This window comes from Colletotrichum graminicola (assembly GCF_000149035.1).
Source record: "Colletotrichum graminicola M1.001 genomic scaffold supercont1.28, whole genome shotgun sequence".
NCBI classification, from domain to species: domain Eukaryota; kingdom Fungi; phylum Ascomycota; class Sordariomycetes; order Glomerellales; family Glomerellaceae; genus Colletotrichum; species Colletotrichum graminicola.
The window spans coordinates 338406-356720 of NW_007361032.1; the positions used below are offsets into that span (position 1 = coordinate 338406).

At 55.2% G+C, this 18315-nt stretch overlaps 7 protein-coding genes across 7 annotated transcripts; 4 read left to right on the top strand and 3 right to left on the bottom strand.

Moving 5' to 3' along the window:
• Window positions 1-766: 766 nt before the first annotated feature.
• On the top strand, window positions 767-1843 carry GLRG_07079 (myb family transcription factor; the record flags this gene model as incomplete). The annotated part of the gene is made up of 2 exons (XM_008097764.1): window positions 767-1303; window positions 1364-1843. 2 exons carry the CDS (start codon window positions 767-769, stop codon window positions 1841-1843), a joined length of 1017 nt encoding a protein of 338 aa, XP_008095955.1.
• Window positions 1844-2575: 732 nt separating this feature from the next.
• On the bottom strand, window positions 2576-4105 carry GLRG_07080 (protoheme IX farnesyltransferase; the record flags this gene model as incomplete). Its single annotated transcript, XM_008097765.1, has 1 exon — window positions 2576-4105. The coding sequence occupies one exon, from the start codon at window positions 4103-4105 to the stop codon at window positions 2576-2578; it is 1530 nt and encodes a 509-aa protein (XP_008095956.1).
• Window positions 4106-4693: 588 nt separating this feature from the next.
• Window positions 4694-5836, top strand: GLRG_07081 (uncharacterized protein; the record flags this gene model as incomplete). The annotated part of the gene is made up of 2 exons (XM_008097766.1): window positions 4694-4696; window positions 5165-5836. The coding sequence occupies 2 exons, from the start codon at window positions 4694-4696 to the stop codon at window positions 5834-5836; spliced, it is 675 nt and encodes a 224-aa protein (XP_008095957.1).
• A 1135-nt stretch (window positions 5837-6971) lies between these two features.
• GLRG_07082 (uncharacterized protein) lies at window positions 6972-8573 on the top strand (the record flags this gene model as incomplete). Its single annotated transcript, XM_008097767.1, has 1 exon — window positions 6972-8573. The coding sequence occupies one exon, from the start codon at window positions 6972-6974 to the stop codon at window positions 8571-8573; it is 1602 nt and encodes a 533-aa protein (XP_008095958.1).
• A 197-nt stretch (window positions 8574-8770) lies between these two features.
• On the bottom strand, window positions 8771-9543 carry GLRG_07083 (cupin domain-containing protein; the record flags this gene model as incomplete). The annotated part of the gene is made up of 3 exons (XM_008097768.1): window positions 8771-9003; window positions 9074-9127; window positions 9375-9543. The coding sequence occupies 3 exons, from the start codon at window positions 9541-9543 to the stop codon at window positions 8771-8773; spliced, it is 456 nt and encodes a 151-aa protein (XP_008095959.1).
• A 2516-nt stretch (window positions 9544-12059) lies between these two features.
• Window positions 12060-13907, top strand: GLRG_07084 (F-box domain-containing protein; the record flags this gene model as incomplete). The annotated part of the gene is made up of 3 exons (XM_008097769.1): window positions 12060-12327; window positions 12394-13728; window positions 13786-13907. 3 exons carry the CDS (start codon window positions 12060-12062, stop codon window positions 13905-13907), a joined length of 1725 nt encoding a protein of 574 aa, XP_008095960.1.
• Window positions 13908-14111: 204 nt separating this feature from the next.
• GLRG_07085 (uncharacterized protein) lies at window positions 14112-15369 on the bottom strand (the record flags this gene model as incomplete). Its single annotated transcript, XM_008097770.1, has 2 exons — window positions 14112-14361; window positions 14609-15369. The coding sequence occupies 2 exons, from the start codon at window positions 15367-15369 to the stop codon at window positions 14112-14114; spliced, it is 1011 nt and encodes a 336-aa protein (XP_008095961.1).
• Window positions 15370-18315: the final 2946 nt, after the last annotated feature.

Below are 18315 nucleotides of genomic sequence, written 5' to 3' on the forward strand. Positions count from 1 at the left end.
CCACAACCCAGACCTGCCTCTGGGCCCCATACCCTTCCTGTTTGGGCCCTGTAGTCTCTTTCTTCGGGACCACATCGACCCGTCCGATCATGCCGAGGGCATCGTAGCCGCCCTCCAGGCCCGGCCAGTTCTACGCGCCCGACTTCAGACAGACGCCCATCCCAATGAGACGTCTAGCCAATGTCTGTAGCCCTGCCACTCTCTTCCTCTCCCTTTGGACACACGAGACGGGTTTCATGGCACCTCTAGCAAGCCTTTTGGTCTTGTTCAGCCAAGCTGCTTTGTTTCACATTTCCCTGACCCTGGCCTCCTCGTAACCGCGCTTCTGCGTCTCTTTGTCTTCCCAACTGGCCGCAACATTGCTTAAAGTCGGGCCCCATCTCCGGCTTCTCGACCTACTCTCGACCTTGTATCCGCTTGTCAAGACACTCCTCTCCTATCCCATAACCCTTTTCTTTTTCTCTTTTTCCTCTTTCCGTCTCTTTTCATTCTTTTCCTTGTCCAGTCATCGTCGTCGCATTTCCTAAACCGCATCTTATAGATTTCTTCAGTCTATCTCCGTCCCTCTACTTTATCGTGTCACCACCATCACCACCACACGTCAACCCTTTCTTAAAAAAAAAAAACCTCCAGGCGAGGCACAGACACCATCAACATCGGCTCGAGACACTCGCTACAGGTCCTCCTTCCAGCAGTATAATCAGTAATCTGCACTCGTTCCCTCCGTCAGGGCCTATTTGTTCGGCATACTATTTCTAGAGTCATCATGCCCAAACATACGCGGGCATCCAGTTCAAACCACAACCACTACGGCCATCCGATGCCCGTTTCTCTTGCCCCTGCCGCAAACCCCATCGCCATGTATAACCAACGCATGGCCATGCCGCAGTCGGCCTACTACACCATGCCCTCCTCATCTGCCCCGATGCAGCAGCAGCATCAGCAACAGCAGCCACAGCCAACGTACGAAAGTTACGCCCCGGTGTCTGCACCCCCCGTCTCCGTACCTCCGATGCAACACCGAGCCTCCTCGGGGGCCTGGACTCCTCATGATGACCAGCAGCTGCTCGCAGCTCGCGCCCAAGGCCTTAACTGGGGCCAAATACAAATGTCCTACTTCCCCAACAAGACCCCCAACGCCTGCAGAAAGCGCCATGAGCGTCTGATGGAACGCAAAGGGGCCGACGACTGGGATAATCGCAAGCTCGAACGTCTGGCCAAGGAGTACATGAGCATGAGAAAGGAGATCTGGTCAGGTCTCGCGGCTCGTACCGGTGAGAAGTGGAATGTCGTCGAGGCCAAGGTAAGATGGGCCCCTCGCCCGCCGCTTCGCAAGACATTTGCTAACAGCAACTTGGAACAGTGCATGTCGAACGGTCTCAAGAACCTGCAAAGCGCGTCTCGTGCCGGGGCTAGACGGGAGCGCCTCGAATCGGGGCAGCCACTACCACCAGGGTATGACGATGACAGCGGCATCAGCGGCCTCGGGCTTACCCCAGTTGACGAGCTAGACGCGTCCTACAGTAGTCCAGAGACGGTGTCCTCCGGGCACTCTGCCAGCGGTAGCAGCGCCTCGGCAGCAGGCTACGTAGCCTCCCTTCATCACCTGCAACCCCTCCACGCCGGCCAGTATGGTTACGGTCACACCGGTGCCCACCACGGATATACGAGTTCGGTCTCCTCGAACGGCTCGGTCAACGGCGGATACGGCCACGGCCAGTCACAATCTCCCAGCCCCTACCTCCACCCCCACGGCCAGAGACTGCCCAGCGTGGATATGGGGATCGACGCTATTATCAACCGGCCGGGCGGCGGCGGCGGCGGTGGCCAGCAGCAGATGTGACTGCATGACATGAGCGAAGAGCCGTTTCAATGGCGCTAACTTGGCATATCGGAAGTTTTCGTCAACTTCCTGGACCTCTACTTTCTTTCTCTTTTCATTTTCTTAGCAATCGGGTACGGCATTGCCTTTGGGCAGCTCAAGGAGGCGTTTTAAGGCGTTGCATAGAGGGGCAAGGCGGTTCCACCTCAGCCAAGAAGATGAGTATGACACATACCGACCCTCTAGCTGGGAAATCGTATACACTCCCTCAAGTGTTTATTCTACTGCCCTTCTCTTTTCGTTCTTCTTTTTTTGTTTTTTGCTTTATTTTGTTTTTTTCGCGAGTCACAGCAACAGCACATGGATACCGAGCTTTTCTGTTTAATGACGAATGATCAGAATGGCATGTTGAGTGGAGGTTCATGATACTTGTGTGTATATTATCATCTATAGATACCAGGGGACACAGACCAGGTTGAAAAGAAATGGAAGCCAAGGGAACGCAAACGTATCGCTTTTATACTGTTAAAAAAAACCCCGAAGCCCCAAGACAATGCGCACTCCTCTATTTGAAATGCCCCTGCCTACTTACTGTTCTTGGTTCATAACATGGGAGGGTGAAGCCGACGACTTGGAACCCGAGAATCTAGGCCGACAATGAGGGAACCGATCGTAACCCCAAGACAAAAGAGGCACACACTATCATACATACAAATCCTACACATCCGCTGCGCCCAATGTCTATTTTCTTTTTTAGCTACCTCGCGACGTTGGCACAGCGACGGGCATCTCATCTAATTCATCCTCCCACTCGTCTTCGTCTTCGCCCATGATGCTGTCCCACACACGGCCCCACATGCCCTTCTTCTGCAGCAGCGCCAATACCATGACGACAGGCAGCTGCCAGACACTGGCCCAGAACAGGCCCCTCGCCGAGCCCTTGTGACCCTCGTACTTCCAGAACCGCACGGCCTCCCGCGTCAGCCAGAGGTTGACGGGCAGGCTCGTCACGGCGAAGCTCCACTCCGTAACGCCCGCGGCGCAGAGCGCCACGCACAGGGGGATGAAGGCGATGCTGTAACGGAGCGCCACGCGCGCGTTGCGGGCTGGGTTGGTCCAGGCGAGCATCCGGAGCCCCGCCGCCTTGTACTCCTCCCTGATGGACCACGACAGCGCCATGAAGTGCGGAAACTGCCAGGCAAAGAGCAGCCCGGCCATGAGCCAGCCGCCGATGGAGCTGCCGTCGCTGGCCAGAAGCAGCTCGCGCCAGGAGCCGTCGCCCGAAGCGGTCTCGCCCGCGGCGGCGGCCCAGCCCATGAGGGGGGGTATGCCGCCGACTACGGCGCCGAGCCACGTGTTGGCGGCGCTGAAAGCCTTCATCGGGGTGTACATGCCGGCGTATATGACGATGTTTGCGCCCCCGAGGAAGGCGACGGTCGGGTTGACGCCGAAGTACAGCGCACCCACTCCGGTCGCGGCTGTCGCGACGGCGAAGAGGACGGCGGCCCGCTTGGTGAGCAGTCCCCTGACCAAGGGGCGGTTCCGTGTGCGAGACATCTTGGCGTCGGTCGCAGGCTCGTAAAGCATGTTGAGGGAGTTGGCCGAGGCGGAGCACAAGGCGGTGCCGGTGGTCAGGAAGAGCAGCGTCAACGGGCTGAGCGAGGGGGACTCGGTGATGGCGGGCGAGAGGAAGCCGGGGACGGGGTATAGGGCGTACGTCGCCATTGATGTGAGAACCACAAGGACCGAGAGCCGGGGCTTCGAGAGGGAAAGAAGAGTTGAGAAGATCCGCCGGGCGGAGTGGGCGGGCTGCCGGGCGGCGACGGTCGTAAGGGCGGAGGAGGCATCTTGAGGAAGAAGCACGTTGGGGGTGGAAGGAGAAGCGGCGAAGGAGGAGGAGGCTTCGGCGGCGGCTTTACGTCTCGCAGCCTGGCGACGACGGTGTGGCAGTTCGTGGTTCACGTCGATGGGCGTTGACGTCGGCTCGGACCGCACGGTGGAGGAGGATGAGGAGGGCGCAGCAGCGGAAGCCGAGGAGCTCCGGCTGCCCAGCGGTCGAGTCCGGACATTGGCGCGCTCGAGGACGCTGTTGGATAAGAAATAGCTCGCACCAAGGCGAACGACGGGTGCGGCCTTGGCTGCCGTCGTCGAGGTGTCGCGCCGGGGGATCAAGGGCAACAGGACGGAGCCGCGCTGCGGGGCGCTAGAGGCTTGACGGATGCATTGGCGACAAAGGTTATCGAGTCGGTAGGGGCGCAAGAGCGTACTGGGAGCTGGCCGCATTGTTATTGCTCTGCTCTGCGCTCATGTCGGCCGAGCCGAGGGATATTTGCTCAAGTTCGTCGTCGTCGTCGGCGGCGGCGGCGGCAGCAGCAGCAGATGATCGCTGGTTAGCCTCTCTTACTGGGCCATGCGGGAGGCGCGTTCGAGGGAGTTGAAGGCTTGGGGATGATCGAAATGTGTCGCAATCTGAGGGAGTTTCGACCTCGAGAGAATTGGTCCTTGAAGACCAAAATTGGAAGCTAGTTTGAAGGAGACTAAGGTAGGAGAGCCGCAAGGTGAAGGACGCAAGAGAAGAGAATCAATCAACCAACTTGTCTTGCGGATGGATGGGCTTGAAAATATCTGACCAATCAGAGTCCGACTGATTGGGGGAGAAAGTGGCTCCATTTGGGGGGGCGCCCACACCGGCCGTTGTAGGTATTCGGCAACCGCCAACTTCCCGTCAACAGCTGCCCACCGATCCCGGTAGATGGACGCTCGGCCGAGCGCTTGTAACAACCACTTCAGGTCACATTATAGACTACCTACCTACCAGAAGCCACAGGCGTACATCATCCATCCATCCATCCATCCATCATGTGCCTAATAATGGTTGGCTGTCTTATGGATGTTATAGATGCCCGTTCATTATAGCCGGCAGGGTAAAATAACGGTAGTTATTGGCCTTGATGCAACCCCAAAACAACCACGCCATACTTGCCCAATCCTGCAGGTTGGCATTGCCGGCTAAACCAAGAACGCCGTCTAAGTTGTACTTAATTATACAAATCACAAATCTCTACCGGATTGAAGCCATCCCAAGTATAGGCTGACGCGTACATCCTTTTCTCCGCTGAGCTGTCCTTTCCGCAACTCTAGGCCATGTATCTGTTATCATTCGTCGTTGCTAAAAGGTTACTTGGCAGCTGTGAGTATACGATTATACAAAAGGGGAAACATCCAACACCTAGCCAGAGGCCAACTGAGGCTGGTCCCATTTACCTCCTCCTACACAAACGTCGTCTCTCCAACACTCGCCAACTCGTCCAAGGCCTCTTCTACGACCTCTTCGGCTGGTAGCACAGCGCCGGCGCACTGACGGCGTGGGCCTGGGGTGTGGGCAGGATCATCGACGGTCTTGAGCAGCTCGGCGCCGCGCAGGCGGGCGTTGACACCAAGAGACTCGTCGTGACTGGGTGCTCGAGGAACGGAAAGGGCGCGTTCGTCGTCGGCGCCTTGGAAAAGAGGGTTACCCTAACGATCCCGCAGGAGTCGGGCTCCGGCGGGGCCGCCTGCTGGCGCATCTCGGACAGCGAGAAGAACAAGGGTAAGAACATCCAGACTTCAGGACAGATGGTCCAAGAGAGCTGGTTCTCTCCCAATTTCAACACGTGGTCCACCAGGTCTTCCCAGATTCCCGAGGACCATCACCTGTTGGCCGGGCTCGTGGCGCCGCGGGGCCTCTACGTGACCGAGAACGACATTGACTGGCTGGGCCCCGTATCGACGACGGGCTGCATGAAGGCCGGACGGCTCATCTACCAGGCTCTCGGGGTGCCGCAGAACATGGGATTCTCTCTGGTCGGCGGACATAACCACTGTCAGTTCCCAAGCGAGCAGAACGCCGAGTTGACGCAGTACATCAACTACTTCCTGCTCGACCACACGACGAAGCCGTCGCCACTCGAGCGCAGTACCGTTAACGTCAGCGTCGGGGACTATGCGTCCTGGACGACGCCCATGCTTTCTTAGCATCGAGTGGGTTGGCGGCAAGGCGAGCAAGCCAGCATTGGGTGGTCAGGGGAGACGGGCAAATGGCAAATGTTGGGAACGGAGCGCCGGGGGAATTACAGGGCATGCTTGGTTTAGGTCAGCAGTAGTCGACAATAGTCACCATATGTGGCCCAAAAGTCTTTGATAGCAAGGATCCAACCAGAAATTACGACAGCGAGCCATCAACTGGCCGGGAGAGGCCCCCGTCCGGATCCCAGGTCCGCGACGTTAGCAGAGAAGACGTGAGGGGGGTAATGCGTTGCAAGCATGTGAAGACAAGGCTCACCATGCCATCCCATTCATCAGTTTGTCCCCTTGCACCCAAGTGCCGAGGTATGACCACTTGATATGCATTTGATTTGTGCATCTTGGTCCGCGCAAGCCTGCGTCAGGGTTGTTTAAGCGTTGGGAAGACGTGGGTCGATTCAACGTCGGGAGACGACTCCATTCTCAATGACGCCGAGGTTGGTTCCGGTACGCTCAAATTACGACCAAATGATGCGTCCAATGAAACGGACCGGAACTGGCCCCGGGCGGTAGCGGCTGCAACAAGCAATCCCACATGCTTGGGTGCTGCCTTGTCCCAGCAAAACGTTTCGAGACATATTCAAGGTACATGCAGTGACTTGTGCATCATAATTCTACACTACGGATACAGTTACAGTTTGTCTTTGAAGGGAAGCAAGGAGGCAGAAAACCAGCCAGTCAAGGAGAGAGGGCGGCTGTGGCTAGGGCGGCGGCTGTGGCGGGAGCGGGTTCGGCGTTTGTCATGAGTTTCGTCATCTGATCCATGTCGTTCCCTCTCTGGTCATGTATGTACCTTTGCTGTACCTCGCTCGTGATTCGGACGATCTCAACAAAATACACAACACCAAGTCCAACAACACCCACTACGGACATTTCGTTCACGCAAACTCTGTACATATAAGAGTCATCGAGGGAGAGGGGTTCGCGATCGTCTCTTCTCGTCCTTGATGCGCCATGGAATCGTCAGGCTCGCTACTTGTCTGAATCGTCACTTATTGCTGCAGCTCTCTCGCCCGGGCGTATTGCTTCCTTACTCGAAACTCTTCCTCCTGACAACAGTCCACACGTCGCCCAGCACCGTCTCGAAATGTTGAACCGCACTTTCCATGAGTGGGTGTTCATTCGCACCTGCATCATACTTATGCGATACCCGCTCATCCCCTATGTATCGATCCTCACGGCTTGCTACCTTGGCATGAACCACAGCCAGTCTCCAGCGCGATGGAGGACAATCGCACAAGTCATATTCGGTATGATGCTGATTGAGTTGCTGTACATCTTGTTCATCTGGTTGCCTTACACCCGACGCCTCAAAGAGCCTGCTAAACACCCGCCACCATCGTCGCCGATTGAGCGCCGAGCTCTGTTTGAAAGATGCATGGCCACAGTCCCAAACTACGGGGACTACCTTCGCATGTGGTTTTTGGGTTCCGAGCAGTCTGAAATTCGCCGCGAAAACATGCGCGAGTTTCTTCTTTGGGCTTTCTTTGACGTTGAATATGGAAGCAACAGCGGGGCGGGTTCCGCCGACGACTACGACGTTGAGGTGGACGAGTACATCTCCTATATCGAAAAAGGCTTGGGCAAAACGTTCGAGCCGGGTCGGGGCCGAGCAAAGTGCTTACGGCTCACCATCGACTCCGTCGAGCCGGCTTTCCGCACCGTTTGGTGGTACGCGACCATGGCCCTCTTGGACCACGCCACTCACATCCTTCTCCTTCTCAACGGCTTCGAGTACTACGCCCAGCCACGAGAAAAGGCCATCTTCCCACCACGGCTGCAGCAAATCTTTGCTAGTCGCCGCACCTTGGCCGGAAATTTGAGCTACTGGTACCGTCCTCACCGTTCCGAGGAGCTGCCTGTTGTCTTCCTCCACGGTATCGGCATTGGCTTGTGGCCGTACATCAACTTCCTTGCCGAGATCGTTGGCACAAAGGGCAAAGGTCAGACCGGGGTCATTGTCCCCGAGATCCTTCCTGTTTGCTTTCGGCTAACGGAGCCACCGCTTGGCAAGGAGGTGTTCCTTGATCAATTCAAGAAGATACTTGACCATCACATGTGGGACAAATTTGCCCTAGTATCTCACTCGTACGGTTCCATATTGTCGACACACGCTATAAAAAGTCCCGAACTACAAGCGAGGATTCAGCGAGCGGTGTTTGTTGACCCCGTGAGCATACTGCTCCATCTGCCCGACGTCGCTTATAACTTCACGCGCCGTCGACCAACGACCGCCAACGAATGGCAACTGTGGTATTTCGCTAGCACGGATCCTGGAGTTGCCCATTGCCTTGGTAGATATTTCTTTTGGAGAGAGAACGCCATCTGGGCAAACGAGCTGGTAGGGGAACTGGGGCATGTGCGCGATGAACGGAAGGAAGCAAGACAAGTAACTGTTTGTTTATCGGGGCTGGACCTCATAGTTGACAGCCATGCTGTGGCTAGTTATTTGGCCGGGAGTGACCGGGCGAATCACCCCGCATGGCTGCTGAGCGAGCATGGCCAGAGTAACGTTGCTGGTCTAAAGGCTGGACTCACGCCAGGTGGGGATTATGAGCAACACCGCTCGGTCGAGCTGGGCGTCAACATTCTCTGGTTCCCGAACAAGGACCACGCGCAGGTTTTCGACTCCCCGCGGACTAGAGCGCCGATCGTGGCCGCCATAAGAGGTGAGTCTCCGACGGAATAGGCTTTGATGGATGCCATAGCATCAGTATAGCATCGGCACACGCCTAGCCATTCATCGCAGGAGCCGAAAATATCACGATGACGTGACACCTCAGTCTTTGCCATATGTTTCTTCACCACAGAGTTGGGATTCCTCGCGTCGACCGGTCGGTCACCATTAGGTGTCAATCATCCCTCGAAAGAATGACGGCCGTATGGTTACTTGGCTTCATCACCTCCCCAGTCCGTCAAGCCCACATTGACAGGCTGTGAACCGCTGCGGGTGATAACCCACACAGCATCATCGTCAGACTCATTGAGCATCTGATGCTCCGTCCATGACGGGATAAAAGCAAAATCGCCAGTGGACATCTCATGCCGCTTAACGTCTTGCCCTGCTCCAGGGCTGACAAGCAAAAGACCAGTTCCGGAAGCCACGTAAACGATGGTATCTTGGCAAACATTAGAAACCCATCACCGCTACGGCGCGGTCAGAAATTGACTTGGTAGGGGGATCCTAACCTTGTTCGCCATGATGACGGATGGCCGATGTCGCGTGTGCGTTGAGAGTGAGGACTGGTCTTGTTAGCTACGAAGAGCACGGTGAAGAGTGGGCAAGGGGACAAGTGGAGGCAGTAGCAATAAACACCCTGCAGGGTGGAATCCCCTCGGAGATGGCTTGGGGCTGTGACAGTGTGCAATCGACGAGCTAGCGGTTTGGCTAGCAAGATCCGGCCGCTGTTGCTACGGGGTTGGTGCATGATTCGAGAGCAGGTTACGCAGAGGTCGAGGAGACGGTGTCATAGAAGCGGCGTCGACTTACCCGATGCGCAGAGCTTATCGCTTTTGCTAACAACGGCATCTGCCTCGTTGGCAGAACCGGGTTGAAGAGTCGCACCAGAAGGGCGGAGGGCGCTCGCTTTGGTGACGGACACCGACGAAGGAATGATCATGGGTAGTAGGTCGTTAATGAGAGGGATGAAAGAAGCCATGGTGTCCTGCAGGGCGGCCCCATCCAGGGATCCAATATCCTGGCGGATATGCGGCAAACTGGTCGGGGGTACTCTCTTCTGGGCTGGCCGGTTCCGAGTGAGTTGCCGACGGGGACTTGAGCCTTGTCGCGTTTTCGTGTGTGCTCTGGGGATGACGAGTGCGAACTGGGATGTGTTGTCTTGCGTTGCGTTGTTGGTGGTGAAGACAACCTTCCACTGGCGGGCGTGCTACGGCCCAAGTAGGAAGGAGACGTCGGACAAGGAGCGAGAGAGAAGTGGGAACCAAAGTGAGCCCCGACAGTGTCCGTCTGTTTCGTTTCGTGTGTGTACACTAGTCGAGCGGCAGCGTGGGTTACCTTAGCTATATCAGGGATGCGCGTTGTCGCATTCCATAGGAGAGAACTGGAGGAAGAGGAAGGAGGAGAAGGACGGGGAGGAAGTGCCTACCTACCTAATCGGGCAGACACGCTCGCGAAGCTGCATTACCTCATATGATGCTTAGGCCGGTATCGCTTCTCTAGCTCGCGAAGGGTACATATCCATACTACATAGACAAGTATATGCATATGATACATATCTTTCTTACCTACCTATCCATCACCCTAAGGACACCATGAACTCCTTCCCAAGGTACGTTATTCAATGCAGTCCCTCTTAAGATGGCGCAAGTACACAATCATAGTGACATGGTCGGAAAAACATGGTACAAGTATCATGCCCAATACTCAACACAATGAACAAGGGTAAGTCTTTATGTGGATTAGAAACACAAAGGGCCCCCATGAACGTTCCACCCGACATGGGTTGGTTCGGTGTCGGCCGAAACCAGAACCAATCAGAACCCAATTAATAGTTACAACTCATCAGTCAGCTGTAGAAGTTCCCTTCCAACGAATCTTGGCTGGGACTTTTTGAAGATGTATGGATTCCAATAAGGCTAGTCTAGGGCCTTTTGTTTTGAAAAAAGAAAAAAAAAACCGTACAGAGAGAAAGGAACGAGGACACGGTTTCTTGGCTAATATGATGTATTGGCTGTCAGGGTTTTATTAAAGAGGTGGGCTAGAAGCTGAGGCGCGAGTGTCGGGGCCAGGACTACGCCCATGTCTTGCGAGTCGGGCTTTTCAAGTAAATATACGAAGGTAGGTTGCTCGATAGGTAATACCTTGGGTACCTATGCAAGACGATGCTCAATTGGTTGGTGTTCTGCTCATGTGGCCATGTCGACAGCACAGCTATCACCAGTGGCCGTCCGATAAGCGACCGCCCCCCCAAAGATGAGCACGCAGCACTTACCTACCTGCCTACCTACCGGTAGCCTTAGGTAGGTCAGTAGACGAGGTACTCCGTAGAAGGCACCTAATAGAATCAATCGCTCTTATACTTCTTAGTCAGCTGACTCCCCGCAAACTGCTCCCGGCTCCAGTTCTCGGTACCTGACCCCTGGTTCGTGAAGGGTTCAAGACGTGATGCCCTGAGACATAGTTGTAACTTGCATGACCTCTGCCGACGCTCTCTCGCGCTCCCTCTATCTGCGATGATGCATGCATTATCGTGAACCCACACCACTGGCGTACCTACCACTACTATCTGCATCTTTTCTTGGGTATCTGCCTTCATCTTCACTGCTAAGCAGAATTACATCACGTCCAGCCCCATCGAACTTGACCATGACTGTTGAGCAGAAGTCGAACAACCCTCCTAATTCGGAAACCCGCGTCCTGTCATGCTATCCATCATCGCCTTGCCCAGTCATCGGATGGCACTGCATTAGTCGCTCCCGGCCTACGACAGCATTTTCCTTGCTCAAGCCAGCGCTGCAGCCGTCTTCTGTCGTTTCCGATGCTCCTTCCGCATCGGCCCTGGGTGTCCCCGAGCAACCTTGCCGCAACGTCGTCTTTGTGGCATCTAGATCCATACGCTGGCACGCGGTTGTTTCTGGTTGATGGTTTCTAAACCTGCCTATGAGTCACCACCCTCCCGCAACCGACTTATTTTCTTCTTATCCTGGCCTAGCTCTATCCGAGCCGTAACCGGGGCTTGCAGGGTTGCAGGGACGAGCTTCTTGTCCATCCGCGACTGCAACCAAAAGGGCTTGACTGTCACTGTCACTGCCTGCGCGGAGACCACCCCAGCCCGCCGCGACATACCCTTGCCCCGGCAGCTCGGAAGACTGGGAGAGTCTGGGACCTACTAGAGTCATAACCCCAACATCGCTACCTCTAACGAACTCCTCTGTGCATCATTCATAGCCGACTTCAATCTTCGTGGCTTGCCGTCTATTGACTTTAAGTAGACGCACAATTCCAGAACAGCCGCAGCTACCCGGCAAGCGACCTGTCAGCGTTGTTAACTCACACTCAACTCGGGTCAACGTCATTAAACGCGAATCATCCGCCAACACCTCGACCAGCAATACCCTCTAACCCATACCGACGCTTCTATCGAGTTACAACGACCAGTTTCCCATCAGGATTATATTTCCGTTACACCACACACAGTCTGGTTCCCTGAAAGACATGGGCGTGCTCGGCCAGATGGACTCTATCCCCCTATCACCGTCCCCCTCGGTCGCCGGGACAGATGACGCTGCCCACGATACTGTGCCCACGACGGGCAGTAATTACGGCGGCATCGACGCCGAAGTTGAGGAGAACCTGTACAGACTGCCCTATGTCTCGGATGAGGGACTGCGCAGCGACGCCACAGACCGCCGCAAGACGATCAGTTCCTGCCAGGGCGACTATTATCCTCTTTCTCCCGATTTCAGTGTCTCTGGATCAGCCGGTATGTCACCCATACACTTCTCGCTTCATCACCCGGAACCACTCTGACCCGCCGTGAACGCGCTAGAAGGACATTTCTTGCACCTGGACACCGGCTGTCGCCTCCTTTCGTTACCTTCCGAGATCATCGATGCGATCCTTGCCTACCTGCCGCCCTGCGACCTGGCCATTGTCTCCGAGACGTGCCGAAGCCTTCATGCACACGCGACATCCGACGTTCACTGGTACCAGAGGGTTCAAGCAAATGTTCCTGGCCTGAAACTCGAGACTCCGTATCCGTGCCGTACGTATCGCGAACTATATGCCGCGCACGACCCGAGATGGTTCCTACCGAAGTACAAGATCTGGTTTTGCGACCGCGACCTCATGGGCAAATTGATTGTCGTAAGGTACGACCAGCGAAGGGGTTGCATCGAAGGATACCAACTGTTGGCTGTCAGCCACCGGACCACCTACCAATACTGGCCTGCCGACAACAACGTGGTAATCCATGCTTTCGAGCCTCGTGTCAAGCTACATCTGGACAAGCCGGTGCTCCAATTTCATGCACATAGCGTAAAAGACAGTGAGAATTCAACTGGCTTACCGGAACATGGGTTTCTCCCAGAGATACCCATGGTTATTGACGAACGTCCCGACGCCATGTTCAGCAACTTCTTGATGGCCCGCCCCCTGGACACCGCGACCGCCACCTCCAGAATGGAAGCGCCGTTCCCGTACGGCAATGTGTGGCCTCCACCCGCCATACCTGCCCGTCATCGCGTGGCGGGCGTCGCTTCCGGCTTGGATGGCGATGACCTTGCGCCCGGCGATCTGCCTACTCGGCGAGCCGAGGCTTCGGACCAAGCCTTTCGCATCCGCCAGTGGATGGAGATGGTTGGGGGGCCGGGGCCGGGACTCTTTCTTGGGGCAGGGCCCGTTGGCCTGATTCAGGCGGTCCATGCCAACATGGGCATGATAGGAGGACGAGGTGTTCCTGGCGTGCACATCGGTGAAGAAGTGGTCACGTACTCTACCCTTGATCCTGTCGTGTATACGCCAACCCCGCTCAAACCATGGCGTGGCATCTGGGTCGGCGACTACAGCGGACACGGATGCGAGTTTCTGCTGATCAACCAGCCCGACGAAGAAGATGTCTCTGACGAGAAGCTCGGCCTCATACGTGGCGTCGACGAGTCCGAAGATGAGTGGACCAGGCGACGTACCGATGCAAGAGTGCATCGAGGTCGCCTAGAAGCGATCAAGCTCACCGGCGACCCGAATGTTCCCAGGGGGGAGTACACGTTCGTGGCAGACGACTTGGGCGAGGCTGGCTTCGTCGGACTTGCTCAGGAACCACCGTTCCAAGGCACGCGCGTTGTCAGGAGCAAAGGTCATGTCGCTGGTACGGGCTTCATCGATGGTTTGTCACCCCCGCCCTGCGATGATTGTTTCAACCGTACTGACCAATGGTGTTCAGATAAGTACATTGAATCACAGCTTATGCTTATTTCCCACGACCGGCTTGCGCAGTACTGGGTTGGCTTCGGGCATATCAGTTTCTTCGAGCGGGTAAATATCGAAGAGTTCGTGTCGCCCTAGGTTGAAGCGGTTCGTATACAGCAAGGAATGGGGGGCGTTACATAGTCTCGAGGAAAACTTGATAAAATCTGAGCGTTGTATCATATCTCCTGCATGCGCCTCAATCCCGTTTGCCAAGACACAGACCTAAGCTTTATTTACGAGTACACGCCGCTTGCTATCCTCTCATCGTGGAAATCCATACCTAGGTATAGTCCGATATCTTTAGTCCACGTCGTCGGCATTCGTCTCTGTCTCGTGGGGGGCCGGTCCCAGCTTCTTCCTGGCCTCCTCGAAGGCTTTAGTTTCGTCATGTGACTCATGCTTGTCGTCACTAGGCGGGGGGCGACCGCCGGATTTAAAGCTGTCTGCGTCAACCTTGAGGGTGCCATCCTCATTGACATCGTCCTTGAGATAAAGGGTGAAGAGAACGACGAGATAGACGTCGCCGGTAGCCTTGTTCCGGAGAACGTATCTAAGTTGGTGTGAGCGCTTAGGCCCCTCTTCCCTGCTACGAGTAAGAATGACGCAAGGAAAAATGTTCAATTTGCAAGGGGGCTCTCTCTAGAGGTGGCCGCTTTGCTGCATATTTGGTCTCACAGTAAATAGCATACACCTCAAGAGGTTGACCAGAAACGAGCGGTTGTGAGTCAAGAAGAAAGCCGACTCGCAGCAAAGCATAAAGGGACTGCTAGGGTCAAACGGAAAAGAAGGCCACTTACCGCAAACCTTGCCCGTCCCAGTACCTCATGATGGCCAGCTGAAATCCTGGCAGGCGGAGCGCCAAGTTGGCAAAGTCGAGATACGGGTTGAAAAAGTCCATGCCGTACGTCTTGCCATACTCGAACGTCCAGTTCTCCTTGCTGTCCTTGCGCAGAGCCCACTTCATGCGCTCCTTGGCCGTGGCCGGCGCGCCAATCTTCTCCCGCGCCTCGAGGCCGGCCTCGTCGCCTCCCTCCTCGAACCACAGGCCACCCTTCTCCTTGTCATGGACACCAGCTCCCACATGGATGACATTGAAGGAGCTCAGAGCAGGGCCGTACAGGTGTGGGACGTCGGCGTAGGCGTCGCCATCCAGGCCCGGGTCGATCCACCATTTCACAATGTTAAGCGCCGTGTTGAAGCCTGGGGGTAGACGGTCACGGATGGGGTGATCAAAATCATTGCCGAACTGGAGATTTTCGGCCGAGATTCCCTCATCGGCAGAGGAAGACGACTCATCTGTGGGCTTCTTGGGTGTAAAACGGAAGGAGATGCTGTACTGGTCATTGTTGGTGGCGTGAGGCTCCGTGGAGAAGTAGGGAGACGTGGACGGCGAGTTGCGCGGCAGACCAGCATAATTTTGTATGCGGACGTTCAGCTCGACGTCGGCCAGGTTGCTGATGACTTTGGTGGGCTGTGCCTGGTTGACAGGGACCTCGACTTGGGAATCGAGGTCGTAGCTGGGGCCGGCGGTCACCCGCAGGATATACTTATCAGCCATTGCTATTCAGCTTGCCTCTTGCTGTTTTCCGGAGGCTGGTCTAGAATCTTTTGGTTCGTGGAATCAAGGGAAGTCCCGAACGTCCGAGCGAGTCTCGCTGGAGAGTTGGAGTGATGATGTAAGTGCAGCGGCTTCGCGTATGAAAACCGTACCAAAATGCCAGTCGTTGATAAGCGATATATATTCGAACCGAGACGTTGATGAGAACAAGTGAGTCAAATCTTGAGATTTGAATCGCGAGCGACGTCCTGATGAGTATGAATGAGGCAAGTGCGCTACAGACCTACTGAGAGGAATTGACGTGTTGCTTAACAGACAGGCAGGCTCAGAGAGTACGGTAATAGGAAACAACACCAGCCGTTGCCAAAAACGGGTTGAGAGGAAGGCGAAAGAGACGTATCGTTAAAGCGGAAAAAAAAACTGGATAGGACACAGGGGGGCAATGACGTTGACATGAGAGACTAGAACTCACACCTTGCCGTCTTAGTGTTCTCTCTGACCTCAGCTAACCGCTTTGGACCAGGATGCATGTGGGATACTCTCAGATGCTGTTTTAGGTAGTTCACGTTCGATATCCTTCCTAAGGTTATAGGACGAAAGGCGGACGATTGAGCAGGGGAAAAATCTGTAGATACGATATACACATAAGAGAAGCCATGCAAAGTACTATGCAATTAAAAGAGCGGGTATGCTGTGAAAGAGTGAGAGATGGGGGGGCCTTGCGCTCTTCATTAACTATAGCGATCTCATGTTTACAACTTCATGCATATGCAGTTATTGGCTACTGTTGGTCGAATGAAGTTATGAAAAGCCGACGGGGGCGGCCTCAAGAGGAGCATACGAGAGGTCACCCGCAATCACCTTGCTTGGCACTGTGAAGATAGCGGCGGCGACAATGTGAGCTACCGCCACAATTATGACAAGCTAGGAGACAGCTGAGCGCCGATTGCGCGAGGTTGCGTCTTGAATGCTAGTGGACCTGGCTCATCCTCGTCTAGAGGAGCGTGGTACTACTATGTGACTACCTACTAATCAAGAAGGGCCTCATAATACTGACCAGCACTGAGGGAGGATGCTAGAGATCAGTGTGAACCCTTGTCAGCTCAACATGGCGGATTTGATGCCGGAAATGACGAAAAGCATGCACAACACTTCTTCACCTTGCTCCGGTTTGACATATATTGTCCTCTGGGAAGATGAAACGGCTGCATCGCGTTGGGCGTATGTCAGAGAGGTCACAAAATGGTCAAAGAGGAGCTTTCCCTGTCACATCTGACGATTCTACCGAGGGCGAGGAAGCGGCATCTTGGTACAGGACACACGAATGAAGGATGCCAAGCGGAGTCATGAAGCTTAGGTGGCTAGGTACCTAGGTGGGCTAGGTACTAGGTAGGTTCGTTCATCTGAACAAGCACATGCATGACCTTGACCCCTACCTACCCACACCGGGGGGACGGCTCGCCGGATGGGCCAGCCGTGGTAGGTAGGTACCCCATGTACCTAGTAGTACCCAAGTGCCTACCTAAGTCGGTTGGCAGGCAGTTATGTATCCAAGGTACCTACCTCTCCTACTTGGATACAGTAAGTACCTACCTGTTAGTCACCTTGGCTTTGGGCAGTGAGCCAGCCCAGTGTGGCAGCCGCAAGCTCGGCAGCACGCTAAATTCGATTTCAGCCTTTTTTCGATGGGCAGTTGGAGACCGACTGGCATTGCCTGCCTACCTAGCTAGGTAAGTACTGGGTGTGTACTTCATGTAAAATAGGTACCCTCCCACATAGGTACGTGTATCTGTATCCGTACAGTACGGAGTACAGTAGACCAGACCAGACTAGAGACCGGTCGGTCATGCTGGCTCCTTCCTGCCCCAGGAGAGGTAAGGTTCAGTCAGCTGCGGTAGTTGTCTCCAAGCTTCACCTAGCACTGCTAGCAGCCATGTACCTAAGAGTATCATCCGAGCAATGCCCCTTTCCCCTCAATCGTTATCGACGACAGAATGCTACCTAGCTAAGTCATAGATGCTGCCTTTGACTCAGATGGCATGTCTAGGTAGGCAGGTAGGCCATTCCACTAAATTAGAACCCCCTGTTCGGACGAAACCTCTCAGAGCCCAGACAAGGGTGGTCCAACAGACGTCTTCTTCAAGCCCAGTTCGTCTCGACCTTGTCTGCCCTGGCTTGGCCTGGTCTGTCCGTTCCGCCCTGCAGCTTCGCCTTTACCTGGGCAGTGTTATCCATACGTACGGATGGATGGCACAGCACTAGCCAAGAGAAGCGCCATCATATTTCCTCGTCCTCTCTCTCTCCCTCTTCCTTTCCCTCCCCAAGATGATGAATAAACATCCCATCGCCCTGTCCAATCTCGCTATCGCCCACATCACGAGTTCGTTTGAGATACGAGCGTTCCCCCATCATCGACCCCAGAGGCCGAGACTAAACGACGGCTAGATCATCCCGGGATCGTCACGCATGACTCTCACCAACGGGATTGTCAGCCATGCAACCTTTCTCTCTATCTCTCTCTCTCTCTCTCCCTCCCCCCCTTGGTCTAGACTGTCCGTGCCTCGTGTCGGCTAACCTCCTCCTCGAGTTCCCGTGCGCCCGTTCGGACGGGTTGCACGTCGAGTCCTGAGATTGGCGTCCACCAACCAACGCCACCCTTCACTCGACACCTTGCCCGTCCATCCGTCCATCCCTCTGATCTGGTACAGGTGGTCTGATCTACCTACTACTCGCTATGCAGTGTAGCTCCGCGCCAGATTCCCCCGACCCCCAACTCCTTCCTGGCTTTCTCGTCCATCTTAGCTGAGGGTCGCACAAAGCATAAAGCAAACCCTAAGAAGGGAGAGACACGCACCCACGCACGTTTGTATCTCAGACAGCTGGAAGCCTGCAGGTTGGGACCTGGCCTTCACTGCCCATCTCATTCAAAACTTGTCCTGAGTCGTG